General features: G+C 39.4%; 2 protein-coding genes across 4 annotated transcripts; both read right to left on the bottom strand.

The window, feature by feature from the left end:
- Window positions 1-8,104: 8,104 nt before the first annotated feature.
- On the bottom strand, window positions 8,105-19,862 carry LOC122657322 (transcription factor bHLH74-like). 3 transcript variants are annotated; one of them, XR_006332293.1, is made up of 9 exons: window positions 18,645-19,862; window positions 18,286-18,519; window positions 18,121-18,186; window positions 17,960-18,028; window positions 17,107-17,178; window positions 16,875-17,009; window positions 16,713-16,800; window positions 16,365-16,628; window positions 8,105-8,117 (listed from the first exon to the last, which is right to left on the bottom strand). XR_006332293.1 is itself a non-coding variant. In XM_043851991.1 (8 exons), exons 1-8 carry the CDS (start codon window positions 19,269-19,271, stop codon window positions 16,606-16,608), a joined length of 1,314 nt encoding a protein of 437 aa, XP_043707926.1. In that variant the 5' UTR covers window positions 19,272-19,862; the 3' UTR covers window positions 16,233-16,605. The 3 variants fall into 3 exon arrangements, 2 of the variants coding, with proteins under 2 accessions (XP_043707926.1, XP_043707927.1); XM_043851991.1 differs by lacking the exon at window positions 8,105-8,117 and having other exon boundaries at window positions 16,233-16,628; XM_043851992.1 differs by lacking the exons at window positions 8,105-8,117; window positions 16,365-16,628; window positions 16,713-16,800 and having other exon boundaries at window positions 16,875-17,024.
- On the bottom strand, window positions 9,327-15,081 carry LOC122657323 (protein SHORT HYPOCOTYL IN WHITE LIGHT 1). Its single transcript, XM_043851993.1, has 3 exons — window positions 14,675-15,081; window positions 12,194-12,259; window positions 9,327-9,748 (listed from the first exon to the last, which is right to left on the bottom strand). The coding sequence occupies exons 1-3, from the start codon at window positions 15,062-15,064 to the stop codon at window positions 9,593-9,595; spliced, it is 612 nt and encodes a 203-aa protein (XP_043707928.1). The 5' UTR covers window positions 15,065-15,081; the 3' UTR covers window positions 9,327-9,592.
- Window positions 19,863-20,403: the final 541 nt, after the last annotated feature.

Here is a 20,403-nt window from a genome sequence, read left to right as displayed (position 1 = left end):
CCTAAATGGATATGAACGCGGATCAAATATGAATTTTCGACTATCCGTTTGACATCTTTACCATTTTTATGGTGAGGGTTAAGGTTGAGACTTGAAAATTCAACAACTACCCTTTCTTCTATTATTCTAGTCTTTGATTTTCTTGTATAGATAAGTGATTCCTTGTATCACATTACATAAAACAATATATATAAAGTAATAGAAAATATAGAAAAAGAATCACATTATCTTAACTTATAAAATTATAAAAATAAGATAACAAAATCAAATAAGGTAACTTAAAAGGATAGACGGACTCAGACATATATTTTAGATATTTTATTACCATCGGATTCCTAAACGAATCGGATAAGGGAATTATCATATTCGTATCCGATTAGTTTCGGACGGATTCAGATTCTCCTAAATGGATACAAACATAGATCGAATCCGGATTTTTGAATATCCATTTACTATCTCTGGTTGTAATTGAAACAGAGTGCTTGGCTGATTCTTTGTCTCGGAGGGCAATATCCTCAACGTGTAGGATTTGACCGATTAAATAGGCCATATCCACAGTCCACTCCGTGGATTCAGAATTCATGTAACTCTGATTTTCACTTGTTGAACATGTTTAAATGAATAGTCATTTCTTTACCCATGGAACAGAATTTGGCTAGTAGAAAAATATAGTTTTTAAAAATCCACTAAAAAATTAAACTTATTAGAAAGAAAATATATATATATATTTTTTTTTTAAATGAAATTACAAATTTACAATGGGATGATAGAAGTGAGAAATGTGAGATAAGTTGGTGGCCCATCAATTGATTCCACGATGGGCGTGCCGTCTAAGAAGACTCTATAATGACTTATACCCTAAGCATGATGATAACAAAAGAGAAAAAAAAAAAAACTTAAAAAAACTTAAAAAAACCAAAAGGTACGAAAAAAGAAAGAAAGAAAGAAAAAATAAAAACTTGGATATTATGGATTAATATGTTGAGTAGTGAAGTCACATACAATTCCTTCCCCAAAAATCCTATTTTTCACAACGTGGTTGGCATTAAAGTCGTTTTATTTTAAGAAATACAAGAGAGACAAAATCCTCTTTTGACAACGTGGTTGAGTCTATCGATCGGTTTGAGAGTTTGGATTTTGGAAAGTGCATTAAAAAATATTGTTGTATCTATAAATAAAATATATTCTCCTTCAATTCAATTCTCTCGTGGAAGGAACGAACTACACATTTATGTTCTTGATAGACCAAAATAATTGTATGACTGTATCTTTTTTTTGTTTTTCTTCTTCTTCCCACGTTTTATTGTATTTGTTAATTGACATAAATGCCATAAAAACAAAATAAGTATAAAAAGCGACTTATTGCAACTCATAATAATCTTTCTCTACTTGAAGAGAGAATCTCTTCATTTATAGTGACTTGACACTATGATTAGATTCCTAGAACAATAAGTGTTGTTATTAATTCCAGTTCCTGTCCCTGTTGAGTAAATTTCTGAAATATCCTTGTGATAAAAGAGATTCGATATTCACCATTTTTGAAAGATAACTTGTTCTTATTTATTTTTTTTAAAAAAAGATAAGAGATCATGATCGTGTAGCGTTTGCACCAACGTGGGGGATCAATGAGAACGTATGTAGGGGCATCAATATGAATGTAACTTTTTATTTCATAAGGGGCAAGACGATACTTTTGCATACTCTTCTGTCTGAACACAGGAGCCACACGACCATGTAGCGTTTCCCTCCCCCCACCCACCACCCCAACAAAAATATAGAAATAAATATTTTGATTCCCACTTGTCTTCTTTGGTGTTTGTTGGTTAATGGCTAGAGTGAAAGGGAACATGTTGTGATCAACTCCAGATATATACATGATCTAGTTTCGGGCATTGTATAAGAAATTGAAGCCAATTGATTTGATGGTTTGAGAGTAAATAAGGTGGGACTTGGGAGAGAGGGGAGAAGCAACGACTGGAAAGGCAGAAAGGTAATTTAAAGAGTGGAGAAAAGGTCGGGTGGAGAATGGAGGTCATTGGGCTTTGTTAAAGTGGGATTTGCCCTAATTCTTTTGATTTCTTTTCCTTAGCAATTACTCAATTAGCATAGGGAGGAGGAACTGTAGTCTAAAGCGGTCGACGAAAAGCTCAAAAGAGCCTTAGTAAGCACCGTAAAAGCTTTGCAAAGTCTTTTCCTTTATAAGAATTGTCTCCATTTTTACTGTTGGGTTTCTCTCTGGGTGACTTAATTATTATGCAGAACATGGTAAAGAATGGCACGATTCAAAGGTTTACTACTAAGGACCACACCTCCACCTCCAAGACAACACACCTAAAAAGTCTAATTAATTAAAGTGGTGGTAATCATAACCAACCATTCATCATTTGCTCCATGTTTGAAGAGTCTATATGTATATATGATCCACATGTGAAGCTTGTCCGGCTGGCTTTGCTTATTGAACCCCTCTACCCAATTCAGCTAGGCCGGTTTTAGCTAGGAAGCTAGAGGAAGAGCCGATTTGAATGATCAACCCAGCCAATTTAGGTTCCCCACAGAGAAAGTTTAACCAGCAGTGCTGTGACTACTGAGAGACTCACAAGTACTCATGGCCCTGTAGGTTGTAGCCCTGAAGCCTGAACCTCAAGGGCGAGGGCTGTTGGAGTTCCATGTGAAAGTGTGATATTTCTATATATTAGATACGAGTAACCTTGTTAGAGTATTAGATGTATTAAATCAGTCAGGTGTCACATAGGACCACCAGTGGCAATTGTTGTAAATCTTGTGTTATGCAAGGGTTGTATTACATTCATTATTCCTAATATATAAATGAAACCACTCTTAGGGTTTCCCTCATTTTGAGAGAATTCACAATTATTCGTCTCTGTCTCTGTTTCTCTTATGGTATCAGAGTTGACCTCTCACGATCATAACTCAGTCACCGCTGCTAATGGTGGATTCTTCGATGGTGTTTCCCTATCCATGCACACTCAATGTTGCTAATTTCGTCGCTCTCAAACTTACGCAGACCAATTTCTTACTCTGGGAGACACAAATGCTGTCTCTGATCGAAAGCCTAGACCTGCTTGGGTTCATCAATGGCGAGTGCGCATCACCCTCACGTGAAATAGTGGATCCAAATGGAAAAGCGATCGTGAATCCAGACTATCAGTCATGGATTCGTACAGATCGTCTTGTGAAGGCTTGGATCACTGGAACTCTTTCGGAAGAAGTTCTTGGAATTGCAGTTGGAATCAAGACTGCTTCCGAATTGTGGAGTGCTCTTGTTGCTGCCTTCTCACAGGCATCTGAGGCACGAGAGTTTGAATTGCTATCCAAACTCCATTTTTATGAAGAAAGATGAGTCTACTTCTCTCTCTGGATTCTTGATCGAGGTCAAGAATATTTGTGACCAGCTCGGTTCGATCGACAAACCGGTTGAAGATCAGCGAAAGGTGTTTCTACTGCTTACAAATCTTGGATCTGCATATGAGAATTTCGCCACCACCATGCTGAAGCCACCGGTTCCCAATTACTAAGAACTTGTTCCCCTTCTACTTAGCCATGAGCTTCGGAATCGAGGTAATCTCACCTCTTCTGATTCTGCTACTCCTCATGCTGCCTTTCTTGGGGCCAAGACTTCTCGGTATGAAGGGCGTTCTAATCGTGGGAAGGGAAGGCGTGGCTCTAGCTCTTTCACTTCTCGCGGCCGTGGTTTTATCTAGAATTCTAGGCCTACATCCTCTAATGACAAAGAAAATCAGGGAGATAACAGAGGTTCTTCTAATACCTCCCAGCAAAACTTCAAAGGTTCTTTCAACCTATCTACTATTAAATGTCAGATCTGCCACAGGCATGGCCATGGCTCTCTAAAGTGCTACAGTAGGTTTGACAACAGCTATCAGCCAGATGATATACCTCAGGCTCTCACTGCACTTCATCTCAAGAATTCTCAAGATTTAGAATGGTTCCCAGACACCGGGGCCACTGCTCATGTTACTGCTGCTCCAGGTATCCTTCATTCAATTCTCTTACTCCATATCATGGTTCTAGCAAAGTAATGGTCAGAAATGGAGTTCACCTTCCTATTACTCATATTGGCACTAACAGTATTGCTACTGGTTATACATTTTTGCCTCTTAAGAATGTCCTCTTGGTCCCTGACATTAAGACAAATTTACTCTCTGTTTCACAACTAACCAAAGATTATCCATGCTCCTTTGAATTTGATGCAAATGGTTTTGTGATTAAGGATCTTCCGTCCAAGAGGATTTTGGCATCGGGGAATAGAAGTAATGGCCTTTACACCTTTGCTGCTCTATCAGGAAAGCAGCCCCATACTGATCAGGACCTTTTGGCTTTTTTCTCTTCTCGTTTTCAGTCTGCAATTGAAGATGTTTGGCATCAGCGGTTAGACCATCCATATGGTCGAATAGTTCATTTTCTTTCAAATAAGGGTTTAATTTCTGTAACCCAACGTTCTACACATTTGTGCTCCAGTTGTGAGCTTAGTAAGAGTCGAAAACTTCCATTTCTTAATTCATTTACTCGTTGTGATGCTCCATTGGATCGTATTCATTGTGACTTGTGGGGAAAAGCCCCTGTTGATAGTGTGCAGCATTTTCGATTTTATGTCATATTCATTGATGATTTCTCACGCTATGCTTGGTTGTATCCTCTTAAGAGGAAGTCTGACTTTCTTGCTACCTTTTTGAGTTTCCAATCCATGGTAGAAAGACAATTTGGTATTAAACTCAAAGCTTTTCAGTGTGATGGTGGGGGTGAGTTTTCAGACAAGGTTTTCTTGGCTCATCTAAGGCAATGTGGCATTATAAATACTGTTTCATGTCCCAACACTCTAGAGCAAAACAGCATTGCCGAGAGGAAGCATAGGCATGTTGTCGAGTTGGGCCTAGCAATGTTATATGCTGCTGCTGTACCATTTCGGTACTGGGTAGAGGCTTTCTCCTCTACTGTATTTTTAATCAATCGATTGCCTTCAACGGTCTTGGACATGGACACTCCCCTTCACACATTGTTTCATAAGTCACCGGACTACTCTATTCTTCGAGTCTTTGGATCATTATGTTACCCTTACCTGCGTGGTACCACTGCTAATAAGTTCTCACCACGGTCATTACCCTGTGTATTCTTGGGTTATAGTGACAAGCACAAGGGTTACAGGTGTCTATATCGCTCAATAGTCTTGGCTCTAATTGTATCTCTTGGAGTGCAAAGAAGCAGCCCACCATAGCCCGTTCGAGTACGAAGGTTGAATACCGGGCTATGGCATCTACTACCGCGGAGCTTACATGGTTGACATTTTTACTTCGGGACATTGGGATTGCCCAGCCTCGACCAGCCACACTGTTCTATGACAACATGAGTGCTCTACATATGACTGTTAATCCTATCCTCCATGCTTGCACCAAGCATATCGAGGTGGATTATCATTATGTACGAGAGAGGGTGGCTCTCGAATCTCTTGTCACCAGATACATTCCCTCCAACAGTCAATTGGCTGATGTATTTACCAAGCCTCTTCCATGGCATGCCTTGGTGCGGGTTTGTGTCAAACTGGGTCTCTGTTCCCAGCTCAGTATGCGGGGGGGATGTTAGAGTGTTAGATGTATTAGATCAGCCAGGTGTCACATAGGACTACCAGTGGCAGTTGTTGTAAATCCTGTGTTATGCAAGGGTTGTATTACATTCATTATTCCTAATATATAAATGAAACCACTCTTAGGGTTTCTCTCATTCTGAGAGAACTCACAATTATTCGTCTTTGTCTCTGTTTCTCTTAAACCTGATGTGAAGATTTATTATAAGGATTCAGATAAAACTCTTTTAATTATGTTCGCTAGCTTTTAAGAATGAGTTCTAGTAGATGCCCAACAAAGGCTCCAATTGTCGCTCACTAATGATGATAGATATATAGATCGTAAATGTTGGCCCTGTGCTTGTAGGTAACCAACCAACAACCCAACATCAACATGGATATATGCACAAACCAAGTTACAAACACAACATTGCAATGTCAGGTCATCAATTCATCCATCAAACCCGAAAGAAATAAGAAAAAAAATCCTACTGAACCAATTCATATTCGAGGCAAAGGATAGGGCACTATGCAACATTGTGTCTTGCAAATTGCTGAAGCATTCTTCAGTAGGCAATGTGTGGTGACAGGTGAGCTAAGTGCTCAGATTTGCTCTCTCTCTCATGTCCCCGAGCAATTGGCATCTTAATTTGACTGATCCAAACAAATGTACGTCACTTGTATGATGGCTTGGAAAATCTTGTCCTTCTTGTTGAGAATTAAGTTGAAATGGGTGGGATTATACTCGACAAGTCTTGTAAACTTTGTCTGGATAGGATTTATAAATGAAGTAGGGCATCAAAATATATATAAAAGAGAAGTAGGTCCTAAGACAAAGAGGGAAATCATGTCCCAAGGAAGGTCTAGTACTGTCTTATTAATGACATATTCTTGGAGGGCCACGAACAGAATCAATGTCTCAAGTCCCCATCCATCATTCCATCCTCCCCCATGCATCAGTGATTGGTTCCCATTTCTACCTTCTTCTTAAAATTATGGGAAAAAAGGATCCTCATAATTAATCCAATAAAACTAATATTACTATTTAAGATTAATTTTGCCCCTAACCTGTGCACTGACTTAGCTGAAAACGTGGGAATGTGGGATTGGCTTCCTAATTGCTTTAGTTTTAGCCTTTTAATACTTTTACTCTTTGAACCATGTTTTATTGGTAAGGAATGAATATATATATATATATATATATATATATATATATAGAGAGAGAGAGAGAGAGAGAGAGAGAAGAAATTTAATTATTTTTTTGTCAATAGAAATATAGAAGATATAGAATATAAAAGAAAGAGAATATTTTTGGATCCATTCGGGACCGATTCGGTGTTTTGAATCCCTGTCTAGAAGCCCACTAGCAGGCATATTACCATTTTTTTTTCTTTTTGTCTTTTTTGGTTAGGGAGTCCTGTTGCTGTTGGTTATCAAGTGGGTCTACTACAATGGGACCTCCAGATCCAATGTTTGTTGATTGTTGCAAACTTTTTTATGGCTGTCTGCCTGTCTGTCTATTGGTCCGCAGACATTGCTCTGTTAATTGGGGTCTGTCGAAACTATGTAAAGAAAGCAGGAGAGGAGATGATTGAGGACTCGGACTAAAGAAGGGTTCTAATAAGTTATTGGATGATCGTTCAGAACAATTGGTTTATGGTCTCCAATGTCTTTTTATTGACCTCTCCATGAGGCGTGGTGTTGAATTGGTGTAGACAGCCATAACTAACAGATCATCATGACCCTCCATGATCTAGCGACCTATTGGGTATTGGATATTGGATATTCCTGTCTCTCTCTTTCTCTCTAGAGTCTAGCCTTCTTGTTGATGAGTATGAAGAATAGTGAGGCCCTCCCTATTGTTCCTCCAGAGCTTCTAATCCTCCCCCATCACTTTTTACGTATATACCTATCCATTCACATACTCACATCCAACCACTGAAACACACTCATGCGCACGGGGACGGGGTCCATCCTGCAACAACTCTATGGGCCTGTTAATACTCTCTGGCTTTTTGCTGCCCAAATCTTTCCAAATCGATACACACATTCTGAACTAGACTTGGGACCTTTGTTTGGTGGAGGTTTATTTTGCCTTCAAGATAGATTAACTAAATATGATTTCCATGCCTGTAAGAAGGAAAGCAAGCCTGAGAGATTAGGATTAAAAGTTCACATTGCATTTTAAAAAACCAAAAAAGAAAGTTCAGACAGAAGAGCAAAAAGAATGTCCCCTTAAGATCATGACTCATTAAATAGGTCTAGAGGACACATGGACATCATTAACAGAGGTTGTCGCCTTCCGAGGCTTCCTACAGTAAAAGCCACAACCACTCCCCCCCCCCCCTAACCTAAAAAAAAAAGGGGAGGGGTGTTGGAAAGAGCTGAGGGTTAGGTTCATAGACTCCATACAATATATGGAAAGGATGAAAATGATATGCCAATCTTGAGCTATAAAAGACTTTAAGCATGCCGTAATCAGGAGTTGGCAATCTATCCAGCACCAAACCATGTCTCAGAGCTTCTGTGTCCTTTATTATGGCTGAGTTAGTCTTTAAAAACTTGTTATTGCAGCTAGGGAGGTTCCATTTTCATGTCTGATCACAACACCCAGGCCTGCTTTGCTGTTTTCAGCCTTAAAAACGACATCACAGTGATTGAAAACCCATTGAAAGCAGGGGAGGAAGACTTTAACTGTTATTGCATTTGATAGGCTTTTTCTTTTCTGTACTTAAAGCCTTCATAGTAGTCATTAAAAATCTGCCTTGTTAAGCCATCTTTCTAGATGGGTTTGAATATTTCTCTTCAAAACAGAAATGATTTCTAGTTAACCATATCTGCCAATATACCATCTGCAAAAACCATGATTCCATTCAAACTCTGGTTTTAAGTCCAAATCTAGAGCCAAAAGATACAGCTCTAGCATGAGGACAGCTGAATAAGGCGTGCAAAAATAGTATCCTTCGAAGTTGCACAAACAGGGATAAATCTTCAGTCACAATTGCCCTGATTTCAATTCTGTCTCTCACTGCTAAAGCACCTACACCCCCCCCCCCCTCCCTCATCTTCTACATAAATTAATTTGGATCCAAAAGGCTTTAATAGGGATGGCAACAGGTACTCAATTACCCAGCTTAGTACCTGACCCTACATTAAATACAGATTTCATACAACTCAGCCTTATCCCTACCTTAAAGATAGATTTCATACACCCACAACAAAATGGGAGGGATAAATGATTCTTTAAATTCCTCATTACAGAGCCACATGGCCCACATCATAGATGCCCTGGGACATCCAGAAACTATTGCAGTAGCTTTGTTTCTACTTATTAGGCCCCGAATTGCAGTCCCGTATGAGAGTGGTAAGTGTAAGTAACTACCATTAATTCATTACTTGTTATTCTAATCTGCCCCTAAGTTGAAGAAAACAGAAACCAACAAGTGTAATACATTTGAACTGAAAGAAGCACCAGCAATTGTGTCGAACAAGTGAGAGATGATTTTAGTATGCTACTGTCAAGTGTCAACACACAAACAATCACAGAATGAAGATCCAATTAGCAATTGAACCAAGTAATATTATACAATAAGTGCAAGCATGAAAACAAACCAGACTTAATCCCCTCTCCCTCCTTTGATAAATAAGAAGCTAGTAGTATCCTTCACATTTACAAGAAATTCAGGTTTCATTTAATACCTCATGAGTTTATGCTTGGGGATCAACTGTAACCATACAAATGAACTCTGCTTTTATCTAGTTTGGATTAGTCGCAACTGAAAGTAGCTTGTTTCGGGCTTCTTGACAAAAATCAACCTCAATTTTCTACACCAGCAATCACCATCAAGACGGTTTTCTCCGCAGATGGTACCTTCTTGTTCTTTCTTATGTCACCTTAAAAAATACATGAATTTCTACAGGTGTGATGACTTGCCATTCTAGATCATCCTTTATACATCTTTCTTGCTCTAGAAGTTCATATGGTGAAGTATCAAACTAAGTCAAAGGTTGTGCACCCGTCCATATGTGGGACTGGTCGTCAATATTGCTAGAGTTACGGTTGTGGTTTTCCTGTAAATAGGATACTCCAGACCAAACCCCACGAATAAATAAGATGCTTATAAAAACTATGCTTCCAAGTGTGCAGACCACCTGAAACGACACAACAAAGGACATTTAATGAATATGCTCTTGAAAATAAGTGCTTCAGAGAAATGGTAAAGATGCATGTCTATGAAATGCCAACTAGATATTTCTTTCAACTTCCAAGGTGATCAATGAAAACACATGGCTACAATGCACTTGGTTCCAAATTTCGAAAACGACGTTACTGACTCACAGGATAACCATAATAGGTGTATTCAGTCATGTCTGGCAAGTCAAACAATAGTGAATACGTGTTTCAAAAGACATGCCAGGGTTACATACATCTTGAGGCTCAAGTTAAATGTGGGTTCTAAAATCAGCTTATATCTTGTTTTCCTAGTTATGTGGCTATTTTTTTTCATAAGCTTATGGTGTGACTGTTAAACTCATTTTTAGGATCACTGCAAAGGCCATTTACGGAAAATAAGCAGATCTAATCATTTTGCATCAGTTATGAGCTGAACCATGGTCTGTTAACTTGGAGAACAGGTAGGATTTTCTCTTTCCTTCTTTCTTTTGGCAGGTGTTTCTAATGTGGAAGAGCCCCAGTACATGGCAGGGAAAAGCATAATCAACCATAGTTTTGTAAATGTAATTAAGATTAGAGGGTCATCAATACATGCAGCAACCTACACCTGACTCCCGTGTATTTGTAAACCTACCTGAGTATGTTTTTTCATGCCTTGTATTAGTGATCCTTCCCAATAACCCTTCCCCCTCCCCTTTTTCTATTGGTTTTTTTTTTATGGGTTTGGGGTGGGGGGGGGGGGGGGGAAGATCTGATCCCAATTTTGAGGGTAGTAGGCTGAAAATTGACTTTGGAACAAACATGGGTTATGAAGTTATAATAGAATAGAATGGTAAAAAGGGACTTGTGTAGCAGATCCATTTAGTTGAGATAAAGCTTCATTAAGTTGAAGTGAGTTGAGCTGTATTCACCGATTGAATATCATTACTTGGAAAGAAATTTCTAGAGTTAGATTAATGCGGGAGCATTCCGAAGGCCTAAATGAAGAGCAGGATGAGCCAATTGTGTATGGGTCAATAATTGTAGTACGGGGCAAATATGTAACACTAACTTAGTTCAGCTCTGTGGGTCAGATCAGAGGTCGTTAGTTAGGGATAAAGAGAGTTTTTTTTTTTATTGACTGGGAGGCCCAGCAGTAAAAGTCATGTAAGGTGTTTTAGTTAGAGTTTCTACTAAAGTTTAGGTTAGAGTTATTTTACAAGTTGTCTTCTGTTATTGCTATTTAAAGTTTGATTAATAGTAGGAAAGTTGTCTTCATATATGTAAGGATGTGCTCCATGATTTCTCTAAATTGATTGGCTGAAATTACATGTTACTAGTTAATTGGAATGAAATTTTGAGTTTCTAAGCTGGATTGGTTACTCACAGTTTGTCAGTTGTGGCTGAAAGGCATCTTGTCTTGTCTTCTTCCCATCTATTTCTCTTATTCTTATCCCCTCCAGTTCTCTCTTCTCCTTAATCTTTTATGTTCTATTTCTGCTGCTGTTACTTATAAGAAAACATCATCCCCCTTTAACTACTCATCTGTTTCTGTTATCTGGAATTTCATGTTTTTCAATCTCTAAATTCTGATAGAGGGCGGCCTTGGTGCAACGGTAAAGGCTGCTTCATTGTGACCAAGTGGTCACGGGTTCAAGTCTGGAAACAGCCTCTCTGCAAAAGCAGGGGTAAGGCTGCGTACATTATGACCCTCCCCAAACCCCGCAGTGGCAGGAGCCTCGTGCACTGGGTAGTGGGTACACCCTTTTTAATCTCTAAATTATGATATCTCTGCTGCAATTTATGTTCTTATACATGCATCCCTCTTATCACATCTTCTATTCTCAGTAAACTGAGCAGATTTGATCCCAAGCCTGTCACGGATAGCAGGGCCTTGGAAAATACTCTTTGCTTTGCCGCAAGGTTCTTCCATGGACCTTCAAACCAAATTTCAAACCAACATAGTCATTCTTCTCCAAGGTATCAAATTTCTTCTATAGAAAACCTAATATGTTTTCAGAGCATTTTCAAAATTTCTAGTATATTCCATTTTTTATTTCTTCCTTACGCCCTATTCCAATTGTAATTTGGTGCAAGGCTGTAGTCCCCACTTGCATCATAGATTTCCACCCATGTACCTGTAGAAATGAGCTGTGCTTTAAGTCAATATACATCAAGTTGTATTGAGTAATACTGGTTCTCATATCTTTTGTGACCCTTGGTCAGCAAGATATACAGAGTTAAAGAGAACGAAGTATAAGAAATTGTCCATTGCATTGGCGCAAAACAAAAGCATATCACTACACGAAGAGTACCTTAGAAACAACTGCACTGGATAAAATTAACATGAAAAATGAATAATTGAAAAGCCTGATGTAGCTTCTCTAACAATAACAGAAGTTTTCTCATGAAAATGAATGCAATTCCTGATAATGCTATGTTACCTCAACAAATGCCTTCAAAAACCACAAGAATGCCAATATTATGACCCCATTAACAGAAAATCCCACCTGTATTGAACAAAGATTGCATTGTCAAAGTTAGAAAGAGAAGCATGTAACAAGCAGCATCATTATCGTTGATGCCTACCGACAGACATTGTAATAAATAAATAAATAAAAAGAATGTAAGAACTCATCAATACAAAAATTACAAAATCAGGGAAGGTGATCAGCTGATTTCTTGGTTTCACAACGGACATACTTGATGCATATGGTTAAAAAAACTCTTCAGGTGGGTGATTCAATGCAAGGATATGTCAGTATTCCAAAGAACTCCAGCCAAATTGTTAAAATACTTCACATGTAACTCAAGAAATTTGTAACCTGGACACTTCCAAAGATATGAACCACACCAATCTCAGTTTCTGACACTGACACAGCACAGACATGCCTACTACTAGTACTACTATTTTTCTTCCTTCATAGAACAGATATTATACTAGAGGGTGAAATAGAAAAAGGAAAAGGTGCCCTAGGAATATATGGGGCACAAAAAAGTTTGCCCAAGTGATACATCAATGGACAAAAAACTAACTGCTACAGACTACTCTTGATCACCGGAAACCAATTTGAAGCTGCTTGAAACATCCTGAGATTCCTTCCAAAAGTGGCTCCAGAAAATAATCAAAGCTAAGTATCCCTTAATAATTTCATAGTCTGCATCCTCGAACACATTCTGATTCCCTTTCCTCCCAGCTAAACCAAGTTAGCGCATGAGTAATGACTAATGAGGCAGAGAAGAATTCTACTGTTGCTGAGGCGGGAGACTAGAGGGTCTCCAGCAAAACTAAAAACACCCTGGAAGAGGCCCTATATTCATAGAAAGCAACTACAGAGCTTATATAAGAGGACAGTGGAAGAGTGAGCTTCTGAAATCTCCTTATTAAATAGCACCCGCTGTCCAGTGAATAATGGTATTAATACTACTATTACTATTAATATACATGAATATATATATATATACAGCGCTTGGGTTTCCGTCACTATCTATCAACATAAGCTCATGTACATGGTCCTAAATATCAGCCAGTGGCAACTTAGCCAAGCTCTAAATTTTGTGGACATATTAATCACATCATCCTTGACTCATGAGCTAAGTTTCAACCAAGAAGCATCATTAGATGGCACAACCACCTGGTCAATTTGATCAATATTTAAACAGAAAAAGTTCAATACACGCTGAGCCAGATGATTGTGTATGGCTGAAAATTTTGACAAATGGTCAATCTGCATGGTTCATATCTATTCAATGATTAGAGTTACCACATCAGGCATCCACTGATTTGACAGCTGAATATGAAGAACAAAATCCCTTACAAGGTTGAGATTGCAATGGAATTCGACATGTCAACAATACAAGGGGGCTCTATTTAACTAACTTAGACCAACCCTCCACTGAACATAATATGTCGAGGCAATAGGAACAGCTTAGTTACACAAATGCTCACATAAGTAATTGATCCATCTCAGAATAATGAAAGTTTTTTTTTTAACATAAGAAATAACTTTAGACTACCTCTATAATGAAAATAATACTTGTAGACAATTAATTTATTGAAGGAAAAAAAAAAACCAATCAGTTTCATAACACTTATGTAATTATTCATATCAATACATGACATGGAATTAATTAAAAAACTTAACCTTAATTATGGTGTATACCTGTTGAGTCCTCAAACTATTTCTAGGGCTTTGCTGAGCCTGACACTTTGTGCTCAGGAAGCCGTATCAGGTAACATGGCTCAAGGGCTATAATGACATTGATACATTAGACATGTCACGCCAAAGGCATTTTTTCAATTTCAGACTTGGCTCACCTAGACAAGGCAAATGTGAAATGCTATGCCAGAGAGCTTCCTAGTTGCATCTGGTGTCCTAAATTTCATAGTGGAAAACAGATAAAGGAAGATTTGCTTTCTATTCTGAAGGACAGGATGACTTTAAACATAAGGAACACATGGTAGCATACACAGGTCACTATTTCACCAGGTAAAAGAGATCAGACACCCCAAACTCAGTGGTCAGTGCTCACACAGATAAGTTTCTCAAGTTTGGTGGAGCTGCATTCAGGTTGGCACATGCAAATTATACAAATTGGGTGGGTCAAATAATGTTTTCTGATCATATGATAATTTCCCGAGTCGTAGGCTCGTAGCCAATGTCAGACCCAACGTGTTTTTCTTTTAGCCACAAAACTCACATCGATTGGAAGGTGGGAACAATCAACAGTCATGGATTTGAGGTTATCTCATACTATCATATTAAGACATAAGAGAATCGAGATGTCTGTGATCACCAATTATTGAAATTAATGAAATTAATTAATACTATCAATGCAATTAGTAATAAAGAAAGGAGGAGACGAAGAGGAAAGGAAGTTAAACATAGATGTAGAAATTGGGAGGGAAGGGCTGATGGGCTAACCAATTTGGTGGAGATGGAAACAGGAAGGACGGATCGGACGGCCTTCCTGGCTCGCCTGGAGATCTTGCGGAACATGTTTTGAGCAAACCGAACGAGTAAATCCAAGCTACGGTCTTCTTCGTCGTCATCATCGTCGGAATCATGGTCATCCACATAATAGTTGGCGACGACGGCAGTGGCGCTCCAATGGCGCGGATCGGCGACCAAATTATCACTTTCCTGTGAGAAGTTGGAGAATCCAGTGGAAGCCCGGAGACGATAACGGAGTTGAGAAGTCTGAAAGCGAAGAGAGGGAAGGGGACGGTGATACTGAAAGTTCGTGAAACGATTCGTGCGACGGCAGCAAGAGAGGAAAAAAGATGATGAAGAGATGGTCAACGAGGATGCCATGAGGTGCGAAACAGTGTTACAAGCTGTCGAACCTAGGACCAGGAAAGCTCTTCTGGTTCTGCTTCTGCTACCAGGAGAGAGGGTTCAGCCGTTCGGGATTCAATCAGGTCATACATAGTACGAATGATATACCATTAATAGACACTTTCATTAGTTCCACTCCCACTCCGCCATGGACGGATTCGACGGAACTCGGAAAGCAGTACCAGACGAGTTGCCAGAGACTCACTGAGCGAGTGAGCGTCTCGTCTCGCGAAGAGGTTAGTCTCTGTCTGACGACTCTGAACCTGCATTAGGGCGTGTTTGTTTTTTTTTTTTTTTTTTAGTAAGAGGGTGTGTTTGTTGTGATATATACTTTTTCGAAGAACACATTCTGTAATCCGATTTGTTTTTTTTTTCTCAATCAAAATGCATTATATTTTTCGACCGAAAAAAAAAAAAAATGCATTTATATACCAAAAATCTATAGAACCCGATAGGCTGTGTTTGGCACGGACAAAAAAGTGCATTATGTAAAACTCATTCTAAAGAAGTATGAGCACCTTGTTTGGAAGCCCATTTAGCTGAAGTGTATTCTTCATCACCATGCGATCTAGCTACCGAAATTCAGGAGGGGAAATAACGCACTAAAAACCAATCTTTTTTAAGGTTCAGTGACTTCCTGATCAAGGCGGCAATCTGCACTCTGCAGGGCGGGACTAGCATTACTTTAGGATCCTCCAACAAGGCCCAGACCTGGACTTTGGGCCTAATTTCAGGACCAGGCCCGCTCCAAGTACAGGCTTGGCTGGGCCCGAATCAACCAACCTTCTTTCTGTCTTCATTAGTTCTACATGAATGATCACGTCCATAAGGTAAGAAGTTATCAACACTTTCTTGGTATTAAAATTGAAAACAAATCATATCTCATATATCAATAGTTGCAGTATTACCAATCCACAGGCCATTGTGTTTTCAAGATACAAAGAAATCAAATTGAGTTATTAGAGACTCAGCTCAATAACATGTTCTATATATTCAGAAAGCAATAACCCAGCTGCCACTTTCTTGCATCTGAGTGGACTTGGTATTTCAAGAGATGGAATTCATTCATTATTCCACCCAAATCACTCCCTCCGCACAAACACACACAGCTTCACTCCAATTACCAAAATGGAAAGGACACAGCTTCAGTACCATCTTCCCCAACTTCATGCATCCTATAAACAATCTTTCAGTTACAGCTCCTCAACAACTGCAAAGATCTTCTTACATGCACAATCTAATTTGTAACAAACAGTAAAACAATCATCTCTCCCACTCGATCAACTATGCTGACTGACTATACACAGTGTTCAAGCCTATCAAAGTCATCTTTCTTCTGCTAAAATTCGAAGAACAAACGGTTAGGAGGTATGGACTATACAGCTTCTGAAGAATTCTCCTACACACCTGAATCTTTAAAAGAGAATAGCAGAAAAAATATATATATGAAATGCTCAATTAGCTGATGGCCCATTGAAGGACTTCTGTTAGAACGGTAGAGCCTTTTCACCAGACATCTATAGCTCCACCTTCCTGCAACCTGCAAAATGCGAAGAAATTTTTGAGATTACAAATTATAGTTGTGAATACTTGTGATGATCCAAAACCAGCTTCTAATTTTTACCATTCTGCTCCAGACTCTCAAGATTTTGTTCCGAGACGAAACCCAACTGGAAAACTCTTTGAAGCTCATCATCCCATACATTTGGTATCTGTAAGTAAAACTATAGATCAATGGTTATGATGAGAAAACCCATCAGAATGATAAGTAGACCCATTGACTTACCTGAAGCATAGGATGCAACTGGGGGTTCGCACTCTGAATCGCTGGCAAAGCTCCCTGTGGAGTTATCTGGGGGTGGGACAGCGAGGAGCTCATTCCTGGGCCAAATCCGAGAACAGCTGAACCTCCACCTTGAATCTACATTGCAGTGAACTGAGATAGAATTCATAATGAACTCTAAAAGGAAGAGCACTATGTAACATGTATAGTTCTACTAGCACTACACCAGTCTTACATCTTTGCATAGAATCCTATCAACATCAATGTTCAGCTCTGGATTGACAGTGGCAAGTTTCATTGACAGAAACTGAAAAAGATAAAACAGGTATCAACAACTCTTAATCACTGGGGCCAAAAAAATCAAGAGAAACATAATCTTAAAGATCATATGCCTTGCCTACTTCTTAAATCCAGTAACCATGAAGAAATTACAAATTGCAGAATCAGTTTCTTTTTGGGAGAAGATGAGAGTGAAAACATGTAATAAGGGGATATCACCCCTCTAAATGGGGTGGGGGGTGGGTGGATAAAGCAATGAACAGCACATGCTAACAAAGCAAGATCAAGCATCCTAGAGTTAAGTCTGAATGAAGCATTCAACCAGTGAGTGATCTCTCTCTTGAGAGAGATGCAGCCTGGGCATCAAACTTGGAAACAAAAAGTTACCAAGAGAATCAAATTCTTTCACTACATAAGGGCGAGGGTTCTTTGTTTCGCGAGACCACTTCCTGTATGGGAGTTGGACGGGACAAAATTAAGTTTAAAGGCATTTCGGATACTTCGTATTAAATATGCCATTTACATTGTATATTGATCCAGACCACCAACTCCCTTAGGTGGTAGGTGGAGTAGAAAACTTTTCGCTTATGAGTAAAACATGGAGTACGTACACAACAGTTTGGAACTCATCAGTTAATTATTAACAGTAAGCCCGGAAGCCAGAGTCTAATGAGGAGCCAATTTGTCGGAGTTTGGGAACTTTCTATGCTGTCATTTTGTGTCCTACCAAATAAATAGTCATATACTTCTTTGTTGTCCTTGTCTAACAAAGTAACTTATGGCATTATTTAGGTTTCAAAATAGCATACCTCAACCTGTCGTTGCAGCGCTTGCACATAGTTGATAATCTCATCAAGCATTACTGCCTTACCAGTAATCTTTAATGATGGAAACACCAACATAATTAGAAATAGCTCAGAAAAATTAAGTAATTTCTCAGAATTTAAACCTTTAAACTTTCTACAAATACCTTATTGCATCCTGGAACAAGATCTTGTAGAAACCTCATCCTCTCACTAATCTTTTCTCTTCTCACCTACACATTGGATGAGAGCTACAAGTTCAAAACCTAGTGAAAACTACAAGGGAGCTTTGTTGTCACACAACGGAACGATGAATCACAATAGAAACTCACCCTCTCTGCAAGGCTGTGACTATTGGTGGCCTGGCCACGTCTGGCTCTGACATGAATGTAGTCTTCTTTTGGACCTTCTACGTTTTGGGAATGGTCTTTACCTTGTTTACCCGTTAGCTTACCTCGAAAATTTGCACCTGGGCTCTGTTCACCCTTCTGTTTCTTCTCATCCTGCTCTTTGGGACCTTCAGACGACTCCTCAGAAGCGTCCATTTTCTGCTCTGCTTCGATACCCTATCAAGTATCAACAATGGAGAGTGAACAGTAGACACTGGGACGTGAAATGATACAACTGAAAATATAATTCAGCTTCTTACCCAACAAAAAAAAAAGAAAATATAATTCAGCTTATGGTTTACCTGGGCAGAATCGAATTGGGACTGTGTTTCAGATGCCCTTCTCCTTTTCTTCCCACTAGACGAAAGCCCAGAACCCTCATCCACAATATGGTGATCTTCTGGAAAAGTAGAGCCTTGAAAGGAGCCATTCCTTGAAGTCACTGAGGTTTTATCAGTGCCACTGCCACCCTCTCTGTTAACGAACTGTCCATTCTCAGGCAGGGCAACAAAGGAAGTAACCATTTCCGAGAAGCTCCCACCAGCATAGTGTGTTAGCCCGACGAGGCTATGATGATCCGGCCGATACCGAACAAGGTGGGAGCTGCCACTGACTCCCTGAGTCTCAGGCACACCAACGCCATAAGGAGAAGCAGATATCTGATGGGAATGGGAAGAAGCCACTGAAAAAACTTTGAATTCCCTGTTCTGTGCCTGTGAAACAAATGGATCCCAACCAGACCCCACAAATGAGTCCACCACATCCAAGGATTTGCTCATGGAGATAGAGGGCACTGAGCTCATTGCTATTCCATCAACATTCTCAGACTGCTGCTGACTTGTATAAATCCCCGAAGGGAGACAATTGAAAATGCTCCCACCACCACCTCCCTGTTGAAACCCCAAATCGCCATTATCATCGGCACCCATGTCCAAGAAGCGACAATGTAGACTAGATTTCGCAAATCTATCGAGAAATCGTCCTATCCGACAAGGGAGAGTAAGGAACCTCCAATATCACAGTTCCCGAACCAGACAATGCAAGTAAAATTGGATGGCAAGGTAACTTGAATGAGAAGAAGTCCTCAAAACTAAAGCCAAAGTGGGTTTGACTAAATTCTAGCAGGAAATTTCTTGCAGGACTAAACAAGGAACAAGTAATCTCTGCAGCTTTATGGGGCCAAGCGGGAGTTAAAGCAAAAGAAGCCCCCCCTCATTTGCAGCATTCTACAAATACAAAATCCACACAAAGCAAAAGAAGAGAAATCTAAAGCAACAGGCATATAATGTACCCACCAACAGCAAGCTTCACCTCACCTCACCTCTGGTCTCTAAAACCCTAACATCAAGCCCATACAAAGTGTTAAAAAGAAGGGTAATTTGCCCCCACAGACAAGAAAGTGAACCTTTCAGAGCATAAAGGAGACAAAGGAGAAAACAATGGCATTCGTTAACACTTAACAGCTCACCACAGCATTAACAAAATTAAAAAATAAAGGACATACCCTTTTTCTTTTGTTTTTTCAGCATCCACTCTACAAAAAATTAACCAGAAATTTAATATCGAATAGACCTTAATTTCTACGAACCAACCCGAATGGAGGATAATCTGAACCTTGGACTTGGAGCGACAACATTTGGGTCATAGACTGAAGATGGAGTGCAGAAAACTCTAAATAAAGGCCAGAGACTTGGGTCGGTGAAGCTACAAAGATGAAATTCAATACCCAACAACCCCTCGGAGATAAAAGGGCACACAAAGCACAAAAGCATCAAATTCTACTTCGATCAGATACAAATTGAAATGGGTAGCACAGACCATTTCCCACAAATGGGATGTTGATGGAATCCTCTAAAACTGGGAATCAAATGCTGGTTCAAATCTGGAAAGTTGAAAAAGGGTAAAAGATGGGAAAACAACCCAATCACCAACTGGGTTTTTTGCAGAAACAGTAATAAAAGATGGGAAAACAACCCAATACTAGATTATGGAACGGGCAGTGTTGTAGGCTTGTAGCTTGTAGCTTGTAGCTTGTAGCTCGTAGGTTAGAGAAAGCGAGAG

This window comes from Telopea speciosissima, chromosome 4, assembly GCF_018873765.1.
Source record: "Telopea speciosissima isolate NSW1024214 ecotype Mountain lineage chromosome 4, Tspe_v1, whole genome shotgun sequence".
Taxonomy (NCBI): domain Eukaryota; kingdom Viridiplantae; phylum Streptophyta; class Magnoliopsida; order Proteales; family Proteaceae; genus Telopea; species Telopea speciosissima.
This window is presented reverse-complemented; position numbering and strand designations above follow the sequence as displayed.

Excerpts from the sequence above, each read along its gene's own strand:
- LOC122657323 (XM_043851993.1), bottom strand. The coding sequence starts at position 15,064 with ATGGCATCCTCGTTGACCATCTCTTCATCATCTTTTTTCCTCTCTTGC. Across the intron at positions 12,260-14,674 it reads TTTCCATCTCCACCAAATTG|GTGGGATTTTCTGTTAATGG; the intron begins GTTAGCCCATCA and ends TGTTCAATACAG. Across the intron at positions 9,749-12,193 it reads TTTTGAAGGCATTTGTTGAG|GTGGTCTGCACACTTGGAAG; the intron begins GTAACATAGCAT and ends GTGTCGTTTCAG.
- LOC122657322 (XM_043851991.1), bottom strand. The coding sequence starts at position 19,271 with ATGGGTGCCGATGATAATGGCGATTTGGGGTTTCAACAGGGAGGTGGT. Across the intron at positions 17,010-17,106 it reads ATAGGATTCTATGCAAAGAT|ATTCAAGGTGGAGGTTCAGC; the intron begins GTAAGACTGGTG and ends ACTGCAATGTAG. Across the intron at positions 16,629-16,712 it reads TGAGAGTCTGGAGCAGAATG|GTTGCAGGAAGGTGGAGCTA; the intron begins GTAAAAATTAGA and ends CGCATTTTGCAG.